Source organism: Schistocerca nitens, chromosome 4 (assembly GCF_023898315.1).
Source record: "Schistocerca nitens isolate TAMUIC-IGC-003100 chromosome 4, iqSchNite1.1, whole genome shotgun sequence".
Lineage (NCBI taxonomy): Eukaryota > Metazoa > Arthropoda > Insecta > Orthoptera > Acrididae > Schistocerca > Schistocerca nitens.
Window position 1 is genome coordinate 495,629,880 of NC_064617.1, and position 25,185 is coordinate 495,655,064.

The following is a 25,185-nucleotide window of genomic DNA, read 5'->3' on the forward strand; positions in this document are numbered from 1 at the left end:
CGTTAAAGTCAACCAAAATGATAACGAAAGTTCGGGAATAGCTGTAGAATGAAGGTGGAGTGGCTCTTAGAGTATTAATTATGAAGTTTCATAAATTAAGAACTCTGGAAAGAACAACAACGCGATGGCGTGATCAGAGTTCTTTTATTATTATTTTTTTATTTATTTATTTTTATCATTACTCTCTGACTAATTTGAGGCATCCCGCTGCAAATTCTTCTCTTGTGCCAATCGTTTCATCTCAGAACCGTTCCAACTTACATCTTCATCTACATCTACATCTACATGGATACTCTGCAAATCACATTTAAGCGCCTGACAGAGGGTTCATCCAACCGCCTGCACAATTCTCTATTATTCCAATCTCGTATAGCGCGCGCAAAGAATGAACACCTATATCTCTCCGTACGAGCTCTGACTTCCTTTATTTTATCGTGGTGATCGTTCCTCGCTATGTAGGTCGGTGTCAAAAGATATTTTTTGCATTCGGAGTAGAAAGTTGGTGATTGGAATTTTGTGAGCAGATTCCGTCGCAACGTAAAACGCATTTCTTTTAATGATGTCCAACCCAAATCCTGTATCATTTCTGTGACACTCTCTCCCATATTTCGCAATAATACAAAACGTGCTGCCTTTCTTTGAATTTTTTCGATGTACCCCGTCAGTCATATCTGGTAAGGATCCCACACCGCGCAGCAGTATTCTAAAAGATGAGGGGCAAGCGTAGTATAGGCATTTTCCTTAGTAGGTCTGTTACATTTTGTCATTGTCAAATGGTTCAAATGGCTCTGAGCACTATGGGACTCAACTGCTGAGGTCATTAGTCCCCTAGAACTTAGAACTAGTTAAACCTAACGAACCTAAGGACATCACACACATCCATGCCCGAGGCAGGAATGGAACCTGCGACCGTAGCGGTCTCGCGGCTCCAGACTGCAGCGCCAGAACGCGCGGCCACTTCGGCCGGCTTGTCATTGTCCTGCCAATAAAACGCAGTCTTTGGTTAGCCTTTCCAACAACATTTTTCTATATGTTCGTTTCAATTTAAGTTGCTCGTAATTGTGATACCTAGGTATTTAGTTGAATTTACGGCTTTTAGATTAGACTGATTTATCTTGTAACCGAAGTTTAACGAGTTCCTTTTAGCACTCATTTGGATGACCTCACACTTTTAGTTATTTAGGGTCAAGTGACGTATGTCGCACCATTCAGATATCTTTTATAAATCGTTTTGCAATTTATTTCGATCTTGTGATGACTTTATTAGTCGATAAACGACAGCGTCATCTGCAAACACCGAAGACGGCTGCTCATATAGTCTCCCAAACCGTTTAAACAGATAAGGAATAGCAAAGGGCTGTAACACTACATTGGGAAACGCCAGAAATCACTTTTGTTTACATACTCAATTATTTGCTGGATGTGCTCAAATCTCTTTCTTCCTCTTCAGCTTTTAGCCTCTATAGCCCCCTTTAGTACATTGGAAGTCATTCCATTGTGTCTTTACTGACATCCTTTCATCCTGTTCCCTCCTCTTGTCAGTGTCATATATTCCTTCCCTCGCGAAATCTGTGCGGAACCTCGTCATTCCTTACCTTATCGGTCCACCGAATCTTCGACATTCTTCTGTAGCGCCACACTCAAGTGCTTAGATTCTCTTCTGTTGCGGTTTCCCCACAATCCACGTGTTTGAGCTTTATCCCGAATAAAATGCTGTTCTAAAAATAAAGATGAAACATTTATTTTCATTCACATGTATATACATGTTGTTCGAGTGTCAAAAGTGAATTCGTTTTCAGTCTTCCATTTTAGAACGCCTCTCGTTACTGAGATTTAGAATCAGTGTCCTCGGTCCTGCAGCACGCACCGCACAATACGTCAGCTTACTCCGGCACCACTGTGGGAACCGCGGCGACGCTCACCCACACGGGAAGACGTGGAGACTCAGACGGAAGATTCGTAGCTCAGGCCGAGCGCGAGGCGCGGTCACTGGCAGACGGGCGTGGTGGTCGCGGGCCGCAGCACGTCGCTGCCGCGGTCTCCCTTGCCGCCCTGCTGCGCCGGGTGCGGCGCCTTGGCGTCGTGTAGGTGGTTCATGGCGGCGTCGAAGCTGACCCCCTGGTGACGGTGCAACAACCCGGAGCGCGCGCGCGGCTGCTCTCCGTGCTGCGCCGCACTGCTGTTGCTGCTGCTGCTGTTGTTGTTGCCGTTGCCGTTGCTGCTGCTGTTGTTGACGGAGCCGGGGGCGCCAGTGCTGTCGAGCCGCGGGCAGGAGGCGCTGTGGGGCGACAGGGCGGTGGCGGGCACCACGGCGGAGACCGCCTCCGACGCCGCCATGGCCGCCGCCAGCTCCTCCTCCCACGCCTTCTCCTTCTGCTCCATCGCCAGCACTCTCTCGCGGTTGTACACTCTGAACTCCGGGACGTGACTCAGCTGATTCTCCGCTGGCAGGTCGCAGTCAACCTGAAACGGACCGTGGGGTACCTATCGTTTTAGTCCTGTAAAGGCCGAATAAACACCAGCGGAATGGGACAGAACGACAGGAGACGTTACCGTCCAATGGTGAAGTGTTCACATTAGAACAGTGGTTCCAATGTGGGGGTAATTATCTGATGAGAGTGAAAGGTATGTGCTAAGGTCTTATCAGGGTAGCTCCAGAAAATAAAGTCGGTAGTTGCCAACCGCAAGGTGGAATGAGTATAATATCTTTGAGTAGGAGGATCTCTGCTGGTTAAGAGATCCGGGAACGAAAAAAACAAAAAAACAAAAAACCGAGGAGTCGCAGGTAGGTGCCCGGAGGAAGCAGACATGTGCAGACAGCTTTTAGGTACGAGTCGCCCTCGCTGTGCAGTTACCCCAAAAAATTTTAGCACATAAATGAGAGAAGATATACAGGGTGATCAGAAAATGTGTGCAATGCTTGGAGGGATGTTACAGGGCAGGTTGTACAGAGACATAAATGTTAAGAAAAAAATTCGATACCTTGTTCCGTTTCCGAGTTGTTTAGCGTAGTATTTAGCCAATCAGGGCGTCGCGCACTCACACTGAAGCGGCCTGCTAGGGGAGGCGTCGCCCAACGAGTGCTTTGTCTCGTTAGCTGAAACTTGAATTTACGCTCGCGACGATCTGATTGGCTAATTTCAATGCTAAATAACCCGGAAATGGCGCAACGTATCGAGTTTTTTGCTTAGCATTTATGTCTCAGTACAACCTGCCCTGTAACATCCATACAAGCATTTCACACATTTTCTGACCATCCTGTATAATCATTTCATATTGGTTTTTGTTAGATAATGTTCAGAGTTAGGATTTGTATGTCCAAGGTTTGACACAGTAAGCGTTTTGTAAAAATTTTGTAAGAGTGATTCATGCTACAAAAATGTTTGAAATGGTGGGTTTTGTGTATGACTTAAAATTTTAACAATATATATACTGAGATCAACATTGTGTTTAAATCTAACAGCCTGAATCATAATTCACATCCTTTGCTTGTAATGAATATGAAAATGAGTAGTAAAGTAAAGTTACCCACCAATGAAAGAATGTAAAGAAAATGAGGCCTCTATGCAATATATATGTGCAATTCATGGTTTGAAATAGATTTTGGTCGAACTAACGTTATCAAAGCAAAGTTAACTCAAATAACTAATTTTATGCCAATGCGCAACTAGCATTATTCAAGTCAAGATATAATTTCATTAAGTAAACATCAGGGCCAAAAGTTAATTTCCCAGTACCATCTTAATGCCATTACACAAACGGCAGTATTCTCTTAAAGTTGATAGCTGACTCAAATACATGTTGCATTTCTGGCAAAATGGAGGAGTGCAAGAAACAAGTTCACAGACGCAGTCAGACGCAGATTTGTTGAATAATTAATTTAGAACAACCTCATCAATGATACAATCACAATAAAAAAGGAAACAATTTAGGTTAGATACTTTCAAGAGGTAAAATGAAATTTTCTGAGGGATAAACATTAAAGGTTTTGATACTGTTTCGGTAAACAAATTGAAATATTTTTCGAAGTTATTATTATTACCACTACTTTGCAAGATTGCAGTGCCAGGTGGATAATTTACCAACAATCACATTTTTTTTCAAATACTAACCTTAACATGTGACACAATGTGGAGGAGGTTACAGCTTATCAAATAAACATATAAACAACATGTTCCTTACTAAGTAGCCATTCTTGGTATCAAATTAATTATACCCTTGTTAATTAATAATCTTCGTCTACCTAAACGTTCATAAATATTAGATAAACAAATTAATCCAGAAGAACATAAACCATGACCAACCATTAAAGAAAGAGAACCCATACAACCTCACCAATTTATAGTTATCAATCCAGGAGAAAAAAAATAAAGAAAAAAAATTAAACAATTAATCCATATTAAACAAACCGTTTCAAGAATCCAATCCTTTGAATAAAACCCCGCTAAAAAAGGTATACCACACAAAGACAAACTAGAAACATTAAAACAAACTGAAGTTAAAGGTATAAAATTAACAATTGAGCCTATAAAACGAATATCCTGAGAATCCTTTAAATTATGAATTATTGAACCCGCACACATAAATGATAATGCCTTAAATAAAGCATGAGCTAATAAATGAAAAAATGCAAGTTTTGGATAACCTATCCCACCCACTATACGCAGTCTCTGTACCAGGCATTTTTGACAGTAACACTGAAGCATATACATCACATACAGGGTATTTCCGTAAGAGCGTGCACAAATTAACAGGACGTAGAGGATGCGTCACTGAAAAATCTGAGGTACGGAACCTGGGTCGGAGAAGCCAGCGTAGGGAGATAATAGGAATAAAATTACACTACTGTGTACTTTTCTCTTTACATCAGTTAATAGCAAATACCATCATTGACACAATGAAAGTACCATTTCTACTGTATCTTACAAAATGTGCTGAAACTGACGGCCATCAACTTCATTGCTAGCATGACATCGGCGAACAACGTTCTGACGCACCCTGATAAATATCCCTGGTGCTTCGAAGCACATGATAGGCAGCTACAATTCTGGCAACTAATTCCATCTCCGTATCCATTGCGATCTCATACACAAGTGACTTTAGATATTCCCACAGGAAATAATGCAGGGGATTCAGATCAGATGACCTCGCAGGCATTGGAACAGGATCTTCCCTTCCAATCCAGCGACGAGGAGATACTGTACCGGTACTGCTCCATCGTATTGTACTGTACGTCTCTGAATAACATTGAGGAATGAATGAGTCTGTCGTTGATTCATATCACGTTGTGTCACGGGACAATGTAAATATGATACATCAGAAACACCTTACGGACAAGTAAAGTAAACAAAACCTGCAACATGGCTTCCTGGTAATCAGGCTCGTCCTCCTTGTTTCCTTGCAGGAAATAAAACAATGTACATGTAAATAAATAGCACAGTTCGTTTATACTTGTACACGTTCTAGTTGCATATCAGCTGCAAATCAGCTGCAAAACAGTAATGCTAGACAAACCGGTAGACAGATTTTATTCCATATCTCCTTAAGCTGACTTCTTCGAGCCCAGCTTCCCTACTTAAATTTGGTCAGTGGAGAATTTTCTATGCCCTGTTAAATTTTTGCACGCTCTTACGGAAAGCCCTTTATACACACAAACGAACTAACTGACGGCATAACACAACAGTAACGACGAGGGTCTTTCCGTAAGTCACGGCAACCATGGTATATCGTGCGACTCACTCATTTCACAGTAAATACTGTACATTTGAAAGCCCGCTGCAGACATTACCGAAATCAACCGATCGTATTCGAATACGGCTCGGTAAGAGCGCCTGAAACATTTAGTATGAGGTTGACCGTGCTACAGGATGGATCCTCCACCCTTCTCCCCCCCCCTCACCCCACCCCACCCCACCCCACCCCGCCCAACTACCATCCAATCTACTCACCAGACCTCAGTCCACGCGACTTGGACCTCATTCCACAACTAAGGAGACCACTCCGTGGGAGGCGTTTTGCAGATAGGGTGGATGTCCTAGCAGCAACACGTCGATGAGTGTGACTCATTTCAACTTTACCGTGACCTCCTGTACCGGAGGCATTCAGATATACACTGTCGTACCGGTTCAATGCGCATCGTGAGATCCTCATGTCGTCGCATTATCGCTAAATATACCATAGTTGCTATGACTTGCGCAATGACCCTCTATGTAATGGCTACTACACTGTTGTAGTGTCTACATTGTATTACTATTAAAAGTATTAGTTCCAGTGACAGGATAAAACGCAATGGCAGCCTGAAGTCTTCCGATTTCTCAGTTCAGAACCAAGGAGTGTGGCAGTCACAAGATTCACAAACAGTAGCCCCAAGTATAGCGCACGACTTTTTAAACGGTTGTCTTTAAACGGGGATGCAGGGTTTGGGTGCAGCAAGTGACTCTAGGGGTGCAGCGGAAACATGTCACTACTCTCGATGTAGACAGTTTTCTTTTCTGACAAGGAGTTGTGTATACTTCTCACGATGCACTGAGATTTGCTGTATCATTCCACAAAAAATGATAGAAGTAAGGTGTGCCAATTGTCTCACTGTCTAATTCGTTTATGGTTTAGTAAAACACTTACAAACATTAAATTTATGTATCTTTGGTCGTCGTAAAAATACAAGCGTTCGGGGAAAATTCTTTTTCGTTCTAAAGTTTAGTTAGGCTCTAATGTAGATGATAGTCGGGGGAAGAGGAGGTGCTACCAAATTTCTGATTGCACTCTGGGATAATGGTCTCACAAACAATGGGAATGGAAGGAACGTCAACATGACGTCAGTTCGATAACACCAGTACTTACAAGGGGAACACGAATTTTGGTAACTTATTATATTTATGATAAATCAAGCTCAGAACGCAAGTACACATCCCCCAAATCAGTTCGACGCAACTCACAAAAATACACGAGAGAAGCAGCTTCGTAGGTTTCCCGCCATTATTAGTAGCTTAAACTGAGGGAGTGGTCTTTCTGCATGCGAAGTGGCTATGTGCTAGAGTGCTCACTTGAAGCATTTGGGGAGGGGGGATTTAGAATCCTGGTAGAATGAAGTTTTTAAAGAAAAGTGCATGTGCTCTGAGCTTTTACATGAAGCATGAAATACAAAAAGGTAGAAAAATTTAATTTGTAATTTTTTAATTGTACAGTATTGATTAAATATTATTTATAAAATATGGGTATTTATGAAACTTTTTTGCAATGAAACCTGGACTTTTATGTGCAATAAACAATTATAAATAATAAGACACGTTTTTTCATGAAAATGGCAATTGAATGTATTAATTACTATGTATTCGATGAATTTTATATTCAATTGACGAAGGTATTCGAACTCGATGGAAAAAAAAAACGAAAAAATTATGACCGAAATGAGACTCACTCTAGCGATTACGAGTCTCGTGCGCTTTATGTAAGAGGGCTATCCACAAAGTACATTAAGTTTTCGTTTGTGTCCGTTAGGGGCGGGGCTAGCGCGGCCATCTTGGTGTCATGGCATTCTGCCGCTCAGTCGGCATCCTGCCGTGCTAGTGAGAGGTTCGTGCTGTATTCCGTTGAGTTACTGTGACAGTTTGAAATGTCAGCGTTAATTGAAAATGCCGCCAAGTGTGAAGTGCGTGCTGTAATAAGGTTTCTGACTGCAAAAAACTGTACAACGATAGAAATCAATCGGCAGCTTTGTGAAGTGTATGGGGACAACATAATCACTGAAGGTGGAGTGCGACAATGGGTCATAAAATTTAAAAATGGCCGAACTAACGTTCACGACGAAGAGCGAAGTGGAAGACCCAGCATAGTGACTGCCAAACTTGTCGAAAAAGTCGATGCCGCAGTCCGTGAAAACCGTAATTTCACAATAACGGAACTGTCTATGAGTTTTCCACAAATTTCACGAAGTTTGTTGCACGAAATCATTACCGAAAAGCTTGGTTACCACAAGTTTTGTGCAAGATGGATACCAAAAATCTTGACAGAGGTTCACAAAAATCAGCGAATGGCTGCAGCGTTAAGGTTTTTGGGCGCTTACGAGAAAGATGGCGACTCATTACTCGATCGCATCGTTACTGGTGACGAAACATGGTTTAAGCATGTGAACTGCGAGACAAAATTGCAGTCAATGCAGTGGGGGCACACAAATTCCCCCCAAAAACCCAAGAAATGCATGCAGACGATGTCGGCAAGGAAGGTGATGGCGACTGTCTTTTGGGACAGAAAACGTGTGATTTTTGCGGATTTCCTGTAAAGAGGTACTACAATAAACTCTCAAAGGTATTGCCAAACTCTGCACAACCTCAGAAGAGCAATACAAAACAAGCGCAGGGGAAAGTTGGGCTCAAAGATCTTGCTGATTCACGACAACGCTCGGGCCCACACGGCAAATGCCACTCGTGAAGTTCTCGAATCTTTTAAGTGGGAGTTGTTTCCTCATCCACCGTACAGTCCCGACTTGGCACCGAGCGACTTCCACCTATTCCCAGCATTGAAGAAGTGGTTGGCTATGCAGCGTTTTGATGACGACGCACAGCTTCAAGAAGAGGTAACCACGTGGTTGAAGGCGCAGGCGGCCGAATTTTACGACGAAGGAATTTCCAAGCTCGTCCATCGCTACGATAAGTGCCTTAATTTAAACGGCAATTATGTAGAAAAGTAGTGTTTAAGTGTGGCTTTCATCTGTATATAATAAAAAAATTCCAATACTTTATTTATTTTTATTTCCTAAACGTAATGTACTTTGTGGATAGCCCTCGCGTATTCTGCGCTTCACGAAAACGCTCATAGAACATTTACCTGTGTCTAAAAGTGTTTACTGTATCAGGAATCGAAACCGTACCTCCCCGCAGACCGTGAGCGACCACTGGACCGTATGACAACGCTGCTTGTTGAAAGGACCCTCTTAGTTTACCATAATCAAAACGGCCGGCAAACTTCAAATCAATTTTGTCAGGTATTTTTGAAAGTTACCTCGGACTGCTTTGGGGAAGACGTACACTCCAAGACAAAAAACAAACAACGCACCACGAAGGAATAATCGGAATGAGACGAAAATCGGTACATGTGATTTATGTGTACAGACCAAAAAATGGATCCAGTTTTCAGAAAAATTGTATTATTTATTCCAGAGAAAGAGCTTCAAAAACTTGCTTGGGCCCACCTCTGGCACTTATGGAAGCATCTACTGATAGGGTTGTTGGACGTCCTCCTGAGGGATTTCGTGCCAAATTCTGTCCAACTGGCGCGTTAGGTCGTCAAAAATCCAAAGGTGCTTGGAGGGCCCTTCGCTGGTCATCGGGGTCAGATGGAAGTGGGACTCATCGCTGAAGACAACTCTACTTGAGTTATGAGATTCTAGGCCACAGACATGTCTGGGAACGCCTCTGACGGATCGGATACCACAATCAATGTCGCTCGCCATAAGGGCCAACGACTAAGAGTGGCGGTGTGGGATGCCATTCGGTCTCAAAGCAGGATCTCTTTGGTTGTCATCCGTGGCATCCTTATAGGGCAGCGATACGTCGGCGATATTCTACGTCCCTTTTTGTTGCTCTTACGTTTCAGTAAGACAATGCCCGCCCGCTCATAGCGAGAGATGGGCCGCTTGTCCTCGTGCTTGCCAAATCCTACCTTGGTCAGGAAGGCCCCTGAATCTCTCCCTGCTGCGAACTTTTGGAGCATTATGGATAAGACCCTCTAACTATCTCTGGGTTTCGACGATCTAAAACGCCAAATGAACAGAATTTGCTCGATATCCCTCAGGAGAACAACCAACAACTCTGTTAATAAATATCAAGTTGAATAACTGCCATCCGATTACGATAATTCCATCGTGGTCCGTCATTTTCTTTTACCTTAGGGTGTCTTTGAGTTCAGAGCTTCACGTACCATAAATACAAAAAATTACAAAAAACCTATTGCCGGGTGGTCCCGTTTTTAGCGGTGAAGGTGAGGTTCTGAGGGAAGGTAAAACGAAGTAATCGAAAGATAAATGATTGTTGCAAGTACTGACTCAGTATACAGAAAACCCAAGACAGCCTTCTATGAAATTAAAAGTAAGGGCGGTTACATTAACAGTGAAATGGAAATTCCACTGTTAAATGCAGAGGAGAGAGCAGATAGGTGGAAAGAGTATATTTAGGGCCTCTACGAGGCGGAGGACTTGCGCGTTGATGTGGTAGAACAGAAAAGAGGAGTCGAAAAAGAAGAGATAGAGGATCCAGTATTAGGATCAGAATTTAGAAGAGCTTTGGAAGACTCAAAAGCAAATAAGGCAGGAGGGATGGATTCCAAAGCAATTTCTAAAACCATAAGTGGCAACAAAACTATTTACACTAGTTTGTAGAATGTATGAGAACTGGTGATACACCATCTGACTTTCGGAAAAATATCATCCACACAATTACCAACATTGTAAAAGCCGACAAATGTGAGAACTATCATGCAATCAGCTTTACAAATCGTGCATCCTGACAAGAATAATATACAGAAGAATGAAAAAGAAAACTGAAAATCTATTAGATGACATCGATTCCGTTTTAGGAAAAGGAAAGGGGCCAGAGAGGCACTTCTGACATTTTGGTTGATAATGGACGCAAAACTGAAGAAAAATTAAGACACATTCATAGGATATGGAAAAAGCGTTGGACACTGTGAAATGGTGCTATATGTTCAAAATCCTGAAATAATAAGGATGGGTAATATAAAGTATGTACAAGAGCCAAGAGTGAAGATTAGAAGACTTCAAACGAAGTGCTCGAATTAAAAACGGTATAAGACAACGACACAGACTTTTGTCCCTAATGTTCAGTGCCGAACATAGAAGAACGATTCGAAAGTGGGATTAAAATTCAGAGCGAAACGATATAAATGGTAAGAGTTGCTGATATCATTGCTATCCTCAGTCAAAGTGAAGAAGATTTACATGACCTGTCGAATGGAATGAACAGTCAAATGCATGTAGAATATGCATTGAGAGTAAAACTCGAGAGTAATGAAAAGTAGCAGAAATGAGAACTGAGGGCCACTTAATAACATAACTGGTGATCATGAAGTAGACCAAGTTAAGGAATTCTCCTACATAAGCATCAAAATAATCAGTGGCGGCGCTGCAGTCATGGCCTGTGCGGCTGGTCCCGGCGGAGGTTCGAGTCCTCCTTCGGGCATGGGTGTGTGTGTCTGTCCTTAGGATAATTTAGGTTAAGTAGTATGCAAGTTTAGGGACTGATAACCTTAGCAGTTAAGTCCCATAAGATTTCACACACTTTTGAACAATCAATGGCGGACTGAGCAAGGAGCCGGTCGGAGTGGCCGTGCGGTTCTACGCGCTACAGTCTGGAGCCGAGCGACCGCTACAGGTTCGAATCCTGCCTCGGGCATGGATGTGTGCGATGTCTTTAGGTTAGTTAGGTTTAATTAGTTCTAAGTTCTAGGTGACTGATGACCTCAGAAGTTAAGTCGCATAGTGCTCAGAGCCATTTGAACCATTTGAACTGAGCAAGGAAGGGATCAAAAGCAGTACAGCACTGGCAAAATGGCATTCCTGGCCGAGAGAAGGATCAAACATAGACTTTAATCTGAGAATGTACTTTTTGAGCTCAACATTTTATGGTAGCGAAACTTGGAATGTGGGAAAACCGGGACAGAAGAGAATCTAAGCATTTGCGATGTGATGAGGCTGGCGGATGCTGAAAATTAGGTGGACTGATAAGGTAAGGAATGGGGAGGTTCTGCGCAGAATCGGAGAGAAAAAGAATATGTGGAAAACACTGACAAGAAGAAGGGACAGGATGATAGGACATTTGTTAAGACATCAGGGAATGACTTCTATGGTATTGGAGGGAGCTTTAGAGGGTAAAAACTATACAGTAAGACAGAGATTGGAATACATTCAGCAAATACAGGGTGATAATTTTTCACAAGTATATGAAATAAAACCATCATAATTTCTGAACGGATTGCATCAGGACGTTCAAGCTGCACGGATGGGCATGGAGCATGATGGGAATTAGTGTGCGCATGCGCACGCACCTTGTTGTCGGGCATTTGCAAGTGAAAATGTCACGGTACAGCGTGCCTGAGGGTATATTGCTTGTGAAAGAATACTAGACGAGCGATAACAACCCGACTGCGACTCGAAGGAAGTTTGAAACCGAGTTCAAGCTGGAGATAAGCGATCCAGTTGTCCTAATAATCAAGAATTTGATTCCCAAGTTTGAGAGAATAGGTAGTGTTCGTGATGACAGTGTTCGCAATGTCGGTCGTCCAAAAAGGGTGAAAACGTCTGAAAACATTTAGAACATAGGCGCTGTGCTTCAAACCAACTCCAGGAAAACTATCGAACAAGCTGCACAGCAGTTGGGAATCAACAGGGAGACACTGCGACAAATTGTTGGTGAAGACCTGCATCTCACCCCTATTTTTTTTTTCTTTTCTGAGTCATCAGTCTTCTGAGTGGTTTGATGCAGCCGCCACGAATATCTCTCCTGTGCCAACTTCTCCATATCAGAGTAGCACATGCGACATACATCCTCAATTATCTGCTGCATGGATTCCAATCTTTGTCTCTCTACAGTTTTTGCCCTCTGCAGCTCCCTCTAGTACCATGGAAGATAGTCCCTGACGTCTTAACATATGTCCCATCATCCTGTCCCTTCTCCTTGTCTGTGTTTTCAGTGTTTTCCACATATTCCTTTCCTCTCCGATTCTGCACAGAATCTCCTCATTCCTTGCCTTATAAGTCCACCTAATTTTCAACATTCTTGTGTACCACCATATCTCAAATGCTTCGATACTTTTCTGTTCCGGTTTCCCCACACACCATGTCTCACTACCATACAATGCTGTGCTCCAAGTGTATATTCTCAGAAGATAAGACGCGCGGAGTAGCCTTGCGGTGTGATGCGCCTTGCCAAGGTTCGCGCGGCTGCCCCCTTCTCCCCCGATCCACTCCATCGGAAGTTTGAGTCCTCTCTCGGGCATAGGGGTGTGTGTGTGTGTTAAGCCTAGGGACCGATACCGATGACCTCAGCAGTACGATCCCATAGGAACTTACCAAAAATTTCCACATTTCTCAGAAACTGATTCCTCAAATTAAGGCCTATGTTTGATACTTGCAGATTTCTCTTGGCCAGGAATGCCCTTTTTACCAGTTCTAGGCTACCTTTGACGTCCTCCTTGCTCCGTCCGTCATTTGGGCCATTGCGTATTTTGCTGCCCAGGTAGCAGAGTTCATTAACTTCATCTACTACGTGATCATCAATCCTGATGTTAAGTTTCTCACTGTTTTCATTTCTGCTACTTCTCATTACTTTCGTCTTTCTTCGATTGACTCTCAGTCCATATTCTATACTCATTAGACCGTCCATTCCATTGAGCAGATAATGTAATTCATCTTCACTTTCACTCAGGATAGCAATGTCATCAGCGAATGGAATCACAGATACCCTTTCACCTTGAATTTTATTTCCACTCCTTAAACTTTGTTTTATTTCCATCATTCCGTCTTCGATGTATGGACTGAACAGTAGGAGCGAAAGACTGTATCCCTGTCTTACACCCATTTTAATCCGAGAATATCTCTATCCTGGTCGCCCACTTTTATTATTCGCTCTTGCTTCTTGTACATATTCTATATTACCCCTCTCTCCCTATAGCTTATCCCTATTTTTCACATAATTTCGAACATCTAGCACCACTTTATATTGTCAAACGCTTTTTCTAGATCGACAAATCCTATGAAAGGGTCTAGATTTTTGTTTAGTCTTGCTTCAATTATTAACCACAACGTCCGAATTGCCTCTCTAGTGCCTTTACGTTTCCTAAAGCCAAACTAATCATAATCTAACACCGTCTCAATTTTCTTTTCCATTCTTCTGTATATTAGTCCTGTCACCAACTTGGATGCATGAGCTGTTAAGCTGACTGTGTGATAATTCTCGCACTTGGCAGCTCTTGCAGTCTTGGAATTGTGTGGATGACATATTTCCGAAAGTCAGACTGTATATTGACAAATTCGTACATTCTACACACCAACGGGAATAGTCGTTTTGTTGCCACTTTCCCTAATAATTTTAGAAATTCCTATGGAATGTTATCTATCGCTTCTGCCTGATTTGATTTTGATATTCATTCTAATACTGGATCCCCTATCTATTCTAAATCGACTCCTGTTTCTTCTTCTACCGCATCAGACATATCTTCTCCCTCATAGAGGTTGGTTCAAATGGCTCTGAGCACTATGGGACTCAACTGCTGTGGTTATCAGTCCCCTAGAACTTAGAACTACTTAAACCTAACCAAAGGACATCACACACATCCATGCCCGAGGCAGGATTCGAACCTGCGACCGTAGCAGTCCCACGGTTCCGGACTGCGCGCCTAGAACCGCAAGACCACCGCGGACGGCCCCTCATAGAGGCCTTCAATGTACTCTTTCCAGCCATCCGCTCTCTCCTCTACAGTTAACGACGCAATTCCTGTTGCACTCTTAATGTTACCACCCATGCTTTTAATTTCACCGAAGGTTGTTCTGACTTTCCTATATGCTTAGTCATTCCTTCCGAATAAGTTGCTTTTTCGATTTCTTCACATCTTTCATGCAACCATTTCGTCTTAGCTTCCCTGCATCTCCTATTTATTTCGTTCCTCAGCGTCTTATACACTCCTGGAAATGGAAAAAAGAACACATTGACACCGGTGTGTCAGACCCACCATACTTGCTCCGGACACTGCGAGAGGGCTGTACAAGCAATGATCACACGCACGGCACAGTGGACACACCAGGAACCGCGGTGTTGGCCGTCGAATGGCGCTAGCTGCGCAGCATTTGTGCACCGCCGCCGTCAGTGTCAGCCAGTTTTCCGTGGCATACGGAGCTCCATCGCAGTCTTTAACACTGGTAGCATGCCGCGACAGCGTGGACGTGAACCGTATGTGCAGTTGACGGACTTTGAGCGAGGGCGTATAGTGGGCATGCGGGAGGCCGGGTGGACGTACCGCCGAATTGCTCAACACGTGGGGCGTGAGGTCTCCACAGTACATCGATGTTGTCGCCAGTGGTCGGCGGAAGGTGCACGTGCCCGTCGACCTGGGACCGGACCGCAGCGACGCACGGATGCACGCCAAGACCGTAGGATCCTATGCAGTGCCGTAGGGGACCGCAACGCCACTTCCCAGCAAATTAGGGACACTGTTGCTCCTGGGGTATCGGCGAGGACCATTCGCAACCGTCTCCATGAGGCTGGGCTACGGTCCCGCACACCGTTAGGCCGTCTTCCGCTCACGCCCCAACATCGTGCAGCCCGCCTCCAGTGGTGTCGCGACAGGCGTGAATGGCGGGACGAATGGAGACGTGTCGTCGTCAGCGATGAGAGTCGCTTCTGCCTTGGTGCCAATGATGGTCGTATGCGTGTTTGGCGCCGTGCAGGTGAGCGCCACAATCAGGACTGCATACGACCGAGGCACACAGGGCCAACACCCGGCATCATGGTGTGGGGAGCGATCTCCTACACTGGCCGTACACCACTGGTGATCGTCGAGGGGACACTGAATAGTGCACGGTACATCCAAACTGTCATCGAACCCATCGTTCTACCATTCCCAGACCGGCAAGGGAACTTGCTGTTCCAACAGGACAATGCACGTCCGCATGTATCCCGTGCCACCCAACGTGCTCTAGAAGGTGTAAGTCAACTACCCTGGCCAGCAAGATCTCCGGATCTGTCCCCCATTGAGCATGTTTGGGACTGGATGAAGCGTCGTCTCACGCGGTCTGCACGTCCAGCACGAACGCTGGTCCAACTGAGGCGCCAGGTGGAAATGGCATGGCAAGCCGTTCCACAGGACTACATCCAGCATCTCTACGATCGTCTCCATGGGAGAATAGCAGCCTGCATTGCTGCGAAAGGTGGATATACACTGTACTAGTGCCGACATTGTGCATGCTCTGTTGCCTGTGTCTATGTGCCTGTGGTTCTGTCAGTGTGATCATGTGATGTATCTGACCCCAGGAATGTGTCAATAAAGTTTCCCCTTCCTGGGACAATGAATTCACGGTGTTCTTATTTCAATTTCCAGGAGTGTTTTCTGTATTTAAGAATTTCTCTAAATATTCTTGTACTTCCTTCTTTCACCGATCAGCTGAAGTATTTCTTCTGTTATCCGTGGTTTCTTTACAGTTATGTTCTTTGTGCATATGTTTTTCTTTCCTGCTTCTCTGATTGGCCTTATTAGAGATGTGCATTCCTCTTGAACTGTACTGCACATTTGACTATTCTTCATTGCTGTATCTACAGCCTTAGAGAACTTCAAGCGTGTCTCGTCATTTCTTAGTTTTTCCGTATCCCACTTCTTTGCTTATGCATTCTTCCTGACTAATCCGCTAAATTTCAGCCTACTCTTCGTAGCTACTACATTGTGATCTGAGTCTATATCTGCTCCTGGGTACGCCTTACAATACAGAAACTGATTACGGAATCTGTGTCTGACCATGATGTAATCTACCTGAAGTCTTCCATTATCACTTGGCCTTCTCCAAGTGTTTATACCACCTCCTCCTCCTCTTGTGATTCTTGAACAGGGTATTCGCTATTACTATCTAAAACTTGTTGCGGAACTCAGTCTTTCACCTCTCTCATTCCTTGTTCCAAGCCCATATTCTCCTGTAACCTTTTCTTCTACTCCTTCCCCTACAACTGCATTCCAGTCTCCCAGGAATATTAGATTTTCGTCTCCATTTACGTACTGTATTAGCCTTTCAATATCCTCATATACTTTCTCTATCTCTTCATCTTCAGCTTGCTACGTCGGCATACCTGAACTATCGTTGTCGGTGTTGGTTTGCTGTCGATTCCGATAAAAACAACCCTGTCACCGAACTGTTCACAATAAGACACTCTCTGCTCAACCTTCCTATTCATAACGAATCCTACTCCCGTTATAACATTTTCTGCTGCTGTTGATATTACCGTAGACCCACAAGACCAGAAATCCTTGTCTTTTTTTCCATTTCACTTCACTGACCCCTACCATATTTAGATTGAGCCTTTGTTTTCCCTCTTCAGATTTTCTAGCTTCCTACCACGTTCAAGCTTCTTATATGCCACGCAGTGACTCGTAGACCGTTATCCTTTCGTTGATTATTGAATCTTTTTCTCATGGTCACTTCCCCCTCGGTAGAAAAACATACGACTTCTTTATGTAGGGCTATATTAAAGGAAGGTGTACAGCAATAACGCCAAAACCATTTCTGAGCTGAAAACAACTATTCAGGAGGTCATCGACAGCATCGATGTTCCGACACTTTCTGCTTCACATCATCGCCAATGATGGTAGGCATATCTGACGTGTCATAACCTAAATCCGAATACATGTAGTGACGTTTACATGTTGAATATAGTGGGTGCACCACGCAGTTTGTAACTAATTTGCGTATTTTTTCATGTAGTTAGATAATTGTCACCCTGTAATTGAGGACGTAGGTTGTAAGTGCTACGCTGAGATGAAAATGTTGGCACAGTAGAGGAATTGGTGGTGAGCCGCATCAGACCAGTGAGAAGACTAACGCCAAAAAAAAGTGAGGTACATCCGTGAAGAAGTCAAAAGCACCTGCACACCATGATGTAATGCGAATCTGGCCGCGATGAAACACACAGACGAATGAGAACTCCTACGGAAGCTTAAGGCAGGCGCTCCTTCCACGCATCTTTAGCGAGCGGAACAGAAAAGGGGGAACTAATAATTGGTACCAGAGCTGCCCTCCGCCACAAACTGTAAGGTGTATACAAAACTACTAGGTAGGATAATTGTTTCCAGATTTTAATTTAGTCTGAATGAAAAATCCATATTTGAGTTATACATGTGTGCATTCCAAAACTCACCATATCAACACTCACTGACCCCTGCATCTCTCGCAAAGAGCGCTGCTTGGCAAGGCGTTTTTTCTTCTTGTGAAGTGGTCGGGTTTCAATTATCATCTCTTCCAGCTCAAAAGTAGGATCGCAGTTGAGATGGTCCTTCTGCAATAAAATAATTGTTTCATTATAATGTAATTTACGTGTCACGATTTAGTTCTTTAAAGACCTTGACGGTATTGATATATTTACGCAAATGTGCAGACAAAAACACCTTTAACTCATCACCGAGAATTTTGTAGCTGAGGGCTAGTAAACAGAACTTTATGCTAAAGCAAATGAAGATTAGTGATTAACATGTAACTGATAGTGTCGTTATGGGAGATACAGTATCATTTCCATTAGAAAGTATTACGAGGGAAGTCAGACATGGAATTTTCTAACATTCGTGAGAATTGCTTAGAGAAACCACGAAAGACGAAAACGAATGAGAAATGGATTTTGACTCTTACTAATTGAATCTTGTGTCTTCCCACTCGCACCGCTTCGCTAACTAAATCATAGTGTATCGCAATTTACGTAATTTTAAACTGATTCAGAAGTATGTATGTTGCAGTAGTTATTCGGAAATGAAGAGGCTGGCGCAGATGGAGCAGTATGGTGAGTAGCATAGAACTAGACTTCGGGCTGAAGACCACAATAACAAAAATATGGCAACTGATACAAGTAGTGTTCGTTGCTTTGCCTCTTACGTCTAGGTACGTGTAGTTCAGGTCTTTATCAAAAAGCGGATTTCCCTAACTAAATTCCTCGACTGTTTCTGACAGGACGAACTTTGTTTTCCGCTTGCAGCTGAATATGCAAACAGAATTCAACTCGTTAACCTTGTCCTGCAGAACTTTAAGTAGCTCTACGTGAGTTGCCTGCCTGTGGAATGTGTAACCCGCTTGCCAACGGGAACATATAACAAGCTAAATGAGCACTGTACATGATATACCTTGTATAAATGCGTGTGCGTGCTTCTAAAATCTGTTTGTGTTTAAATGAGCAGTATCAACAACGAAGATAATTTTTTAAATTAACTAAGGAAAGGACAGCGCATGGGCACCACTCGCATAACCCAAAGACATGAATTATTCTGTCCTGAATCAAAGTAAAATTGGCTACAAGTACTTCTAAAACACTAACCAAATGAAGAATAGTTACAGAGCCATGAACGACTCTGTTATGGATAGCTGCGATTATTTACGATTTAGAACAAAATGAATGTGTGAAATGTACGTCGATTTTTATTTTGTCCATGTATGACTGTTTTGGGGATATCTGCAAATATTTATGAGCTGAGACAAAATTAAATTAAATTTCTTAATAATTTCTTAAAATAAAATTAATTTCTTAGTATTTCACTTTCCATTTTCCTTACGTAAGAAGTGTAAAGGATCAGTAGCTGCAATGTATCCCACCATTTCTCGCACTGTCGTGAACAGTGAAAACAGCGCAGTCCATCTCCAGCCACAAATAGTAAACGTTAAACTCAAGACAATATCATTTTCTATTAACGTCCAGACCGTTTAAATGCATATATTTGCTTGTAGCCATCGCACTGAGCCAACAGACACTATGATCTGAACAAAGGATTAAATTTCTTGATATTTCCCTTTCCATTTTCCTAATGTAACGAATGTAAACGATTTGTAGTTGCAATGTGTATCACCCCTTCTCTCCCTGCAGTCAACAATGAAAACAGCGCAGTCTATCTCCAGTCTCACTTAGTATCGTTATACGCAAGAAACAACACGCACAATAAAGAATGGAAACGATTGCAGATACAAGGTTTCGTCTACTTTTCAATCTCCCAGACAACGACAACACCGTACAACACTTCATTTTAGCAACAACGGTAGTTCGACAAGAAATATGTTGAGATATTGAAATATTGTCCTCAAACGATACTATCTTCCATATCTTTAGCTTTCACTGTCTCTGATTCGGCAAATGAGCTAACTGAGATTCCTAATGGCTCTCTTCAGTGTCAGAAGATAAGATATGTAAATGCAGTCTGTCTATGTAGCGTTTGCGATTGATTTCAGTGAGAAACTATACTCCAAATTACCAAATTCGAGTCGCAGCCTGGCACTGAATTTTGATGTAAAGAATTTCATGGTAAGTAACACCCAATAATCAAACCGAGGCTTCATATCTGATCATTCGTCATGGTAACCTTACAATACAAAGAGATTATGATTAAAGTTAGAGTTTCAACTGGTGATTCGCCATACAACGGCTATGATATGAGTTGCACATCAAACCAGCGGTACTGTGCAATGTGCATGAGTGGTCAAGTCTGGCTTTCAATAGTTGTGGCACTATTAGCTAGAAAATCCCATCCATCCCGGCAACGTCGAACCACATCGCATGGAAGAAATCTGTTTTTAATTGTCCTGAACCCTCAAACCACATAAAAATGTCACAGTGATATTGATTCTTGACTGTCATGACAGCGGCCAAGACATGTTCAATGTGTTGTCCACCGTTTTTGGTGCAATTAGAAATCGAGGAACAACATGTTCCACAACAGATCGGAGCGTCTCAGGGGTTTTATTCAGAATGTGTTGCGGAATGCGTGCCTTCATTTCAGCTACATTCTTAGAGTACTGAACGCAGCATCTTTGCGATAACTCCACAGCCAGAAGTCACACGGATTAAGATCAGGTGAACTGGACAGCCAGGATGTAGGGAAGCGACGGCTGATAGTTCTACCACTTCCAAAATGCCGCTGCAGCAGCTTCCTCACTGGCTACGCAATGTGCCGAGGAGCGCCAGGCTACATAAAAATAATCCTGCTCATACATTCACGTTGTTGAAGATTTGCAATGGCATAGTGTTTACCACTGACGGCACAGGTACCCGCAGGACCCATCTCCTCGACAAAAAAACAAAAAAAAAAAAATGGCTCTGTGATAAATGATGTCGTCGACTCACACCACGAAGTTACCTACGCAGAATAAAGTTGTACCGGTTGATGTGCGAGTGGATTTTCCATTTTCCATATTCTGAAATTCTGTGTACTGGCATAGTCTTGGAAATGGGCATCGTTTCTCCATAAAATATTTCATGACCATTCATTGTCTACTTCCATGCGAACAAGAAATTCTGGAGCATACGTTTTCCTTACTGGCTGACAGCATTAAACAACTCTAGAACGTGCGTAATTTTGAATGGAGAGATATGCAGGGTGCTTCGTAGAAGTAACTGCTCCGAAGTCACTGACATGTCCAAAGATTGGGCAATTCTTCATGATGCACTGCATGTTTGCCCACCGCCGCTCGACTCCTCCTGCAATGTTGACACCACATCCTCTACTAACGTCAGATCGCCTGTTCCGCTCCCTCTGCGAAACTGCACTTCAATAGAACCTATATTTCTCTATATCTTAATCATTTTCTGAAACCCTTGGCAGACATCGGAACAACGCGTTTTCTCATACACTTAAGTGTCCAGAACTTTGGCGCAACTACGGGTGCACGGTCGCCGTTCTTGTAAAAGTGCTATACCAGCAGCGCGTGATCCTGCATTGAGACAATCATGTCTAGCGTCTCAGAAACAAACTGAGGACCGGCCTTTACTCTGACGAGTGTTTGTTTATCTCTTACAGCGTTTTCAAACACGAACCTTGACTATAATCACCCTGTACAATAATCGAGAAGTCCCTAGGAAATATATAGTTAAGACATCGAGAAGCTGGCACCGGACATACATGCTTGCAGAAGCACTAGCACAGGATAATTTACGAGGGGCGTTCAAAAGGTAATGCAACCTCTTTCTCTCCACCAATTTCTGTTGAAAAAATGCGTAATTTGTTGTAGGAAATCGCGAAATATTCCAGCTTCAGCCCCTACACTTTCATGAAGTTCCACCAGGTAGGGTCTGTAGCGGAGATGCCTACCAAGCAGAGAGCTGTAACTGAGTTTCTGTTGGCGGAAAACCACAGCATCGAAGCTATTCATAGGCGCTTGCAGAATAGGTACAGTTAGCTGGCAGTGAACAAAAGCACGGTGAGTCGTTGGGCGAGGCGTCTGTCATTATTTCAACACGCTCATGCAAACCTGTCCGATCTCTCGTATGTTAGCCGGCCTCACACATCTGTGATTCCGGCATCGTTGGAACTCCAGCATGTTCGTCGTCACAAAAATGAAAACGAACTTCTGCTTCTCCATGACAACGCAAGGCGTTGCAGAAGTCTGCATACCTTAGAGGAGCTCACAAAACTGATTTTACTCTTCTTCTTCATACACCCTATAACTTGGATCTTGCACCTTGCGATTTCCTTCTGTTTGAGCCAATGAAGGTCGCCACAGGAAGCGCTACATGTATGATGGGGAGTTTACTGATGCAGTAAGACGTTGGCTTTGACGTCGACCGGTAGAGTGGAAACATGTGGGCATACAGGCCCTCCCAGTAAGGTCATGTAATGCCGTCGCATCGAACGAAAATCATGCTGAAAAACTGGGTTTTGTAGCCAAAGAGTGGGGAACGATGTGGTGTATTGTAATCCTGAATAAAACAAACTTGCTCTCAGAGAAAAAATGTGTTGCATTATTTATGGAACGCCTCTTATGTAAGTACTGGATCAAAAAGGTTCAAATGGCTCTGAGCACTATGGGACTCAACTGCTGTGGTCATTAGTCCCCTAGAACTTAGAACTACTTAAACCTAACTAACCTAAGGACATCACACACATCCATGCCCGAGGCAGGATTCGAACCTGCGACCGTAGCAGTCGCACGGTTCCGGACTGCGCGCCTAGAACCGCGAGACCACCGCGGCCGGCACTGGATCTAAAAGGCAGAAGTGCAGATACCTTTATATCTGACATAGTAATATGTACAGCCAGCAGTATGTTGGTAATTTTTCCTACAAACACGTCATGAACTTTACGACCTGATGTTTTCTGCACAGTCGTAACTGCACCACAAAGATGAGTACGCTTGTCAGTTAGTCAATCATCGTGCATCCACGCATCCAAACTTCACCACCTGAACTGCTGCCAAATGAAAATATGCATCAGTGGCTTGCTCTCGCCACATGTACCATTGGAGATACCAGCCTTCCTAGAAACACACTTCTTCTAATAACTATAATTACTAGTGTGAAGATGGTGTAAATACACTACTGGTCATTAAAATTGCTACACCACGAAGATGACGTGCTACAGATGCGAAATTTAACCGACAGGAAGAAGATGATGTGATATGCAAATGATTTGCTTTTCAGAGCATTCTCACAAGGTTGGCGCCGGTGGCGACACCTACAACGTGCTGACATGAGGAAAGTTTCCAACCGACTTCTCATAGACAAACAGCATTTGACCGGCTTTGCCCGGTGAAACGTTTTTGTGACGCCTCGTGTAAGGAGGAGAAATGCGTACCATCACGTGTCCGACTTTGATAAAGGACGGATTGTAGCCTATCGCGATTGCGATTTATCGTATCGCGACATTGCTGCTCGCGTTGGTCGAGATCCAATGACTGTTAGCAGTGTATCGGTGGGTTCAGCACGGTAATACGGAACGCCGTGCTAGATCACAACGGCCTCGTATCACTACCAGTCGAGATGACAGGCACCTAATCCGCATGGCTGTAACGGATCGTGAAGCCACGTCTCGATCCATGAATCAACAGATGGGGACGTTTGCAAGACAACAACCATCTGCACGAATAGTTCGGCGACGTTTGCAGCAGCATGGACTATCAGCTCGGAAACCATGACTGCGGTTACTCTTGACGCTCCAACACAGACAGGAGTGCCTGCTATGGTGTACTCAACGACGAACCTGGGTGCACGAATGGCAAAACGTAATTTTTTCGGATGAGTCCAAGTTCTGTTTACAGCATCATGATGGTCGCATCCGTGTTTGGCGACATCGGGATGAACACACACTGGAAGCGTGTATTCGTCATCGCCATACTGGCGTATCACCCGGCATAATGGTATGGGGTGCCACTGGTTACACGTCTCGGTCATCTCTTGTTCGCATTGACGGCACTGTAAACAGTGAACGTTACATTTCAGATGTGTTACTACCCGTGGCTCTACCCTTCATTCGATCCCTGCGAAACCCTACATTTCAGCAGGATAATGCACGACCGCATGTTTCAGGTCCTGGACGGGCCTTTCTGGATACAGAAAATGTCCGACTGCTGCCCTGGCCGGCACATTCTCCAGATCTCTCACGAATTGAAAACGTCTGGTCAATGGTGGCCGAGCAACTGGCTCGTCACAATACGCCAGTCACGACTCTTGATGAACTGTGGTATCGTGTTGAAGGTGCATGGGCATCCAAGCTCTGTTGACTCAATGCCCAGGCGTATCAAGGCCGTTATTACGGCCAGAGGAGGTTGTTCTGGGTACTGATTTCTCAGGATCTATGCACCCAAATGGCGTGAAAATGTAATCACATGTCCTAGTATAATATACTTGTCCAATGAACACCCGTTTAGCATCTGCATTTCTTGTTTGTGTAGCAGTTTTAATAGCCAGTAGTGTACTAATGTAATATTGTTCAAAACGCTGTCCTCAGGATCAACAGAAATATCTGTACTTACACCTATTACACCAAGCATAATTAATTTTGAAAATAAATCCATCGACATCGAGGCACTCTGGAAAAGAGGAAAGGATGAATAAATTAGCTGCCGATACAGAGAAAAATATCAAGATACTGTATAAGAACTGTAAGATCGAAAATTTAGAGGACTCCAAGCTTTTGATGAGAGACCAGAGCCTGCTAAACATTGCATTCTCTTACAAAGCGCTTGTTTGACGGAAGGTTTAGTACCAGTCGCCTGGTACATATCCAAAAGTTGTATAGACCTAGTCAAATTGATGCATGGATAAATTATCAGCACATCCTAGTTTACAACGTATGATCTTGCTCTGAAGAGACTAAAGAAACTTAGACCAGAACAGTTGTCCCACGTTACGTAATGACATTGGGAAGAAGCTAAGTCAATAGTTATTACAATAATCGTAAAAGCACATGTGGTTTCTCACATGGAAGTAATAGTAACAAAAATATACAGTACTTCCTCTCCTAAATTTTACAGTATTTACATTGTATCACGTATTTATTTAAAACCAATTTAAGTTATACCCGGTAAACAAAAATAAAGAACAGGTTTCAACGCATGTCACTGGATAGAGGAGGGTTCAAAGTTTTGGCAAGCTGTGCTGCAACGTGGCGACTAGAACACAAGAGGAATCATTTTGTGTGTTGGACTTTGCGCGAAGTCAATCCATTGTTCAT

General features: G+C 43.4%; 1 protein-coding gene across 1 annotated transcript in view; it reads right to left on the minus strand.

Annotated features, from left to right (window-relative positions):
- Nucleotides 1–1,784: 1,784 nt before the first annotated feature.
- LOC126251894 (serine/threonine-protein kinase 32A) overlaps nt 1,785–25,185 on the minus strand; it is a 620,320-nt gene continuing 596,919 nt past the window's right edge. The window contains exons 9-10 of the mRNA XM_049952606.1: nt 17,907–18,044; nt 1,785–2,463 (exon numbers count right to left, since the gene is read on the minus strand). Coding sequence (XP_049808563.1) covers nt 1,987–2,463; nt 17,907–18,044 — 615 coding nt within the window. The 3' untranslated portion in view covers nt 1,785–1,986. The remainder of the gene's footprint in view (nt 2,464–17,906; nt 18,045–25,185) is intronic.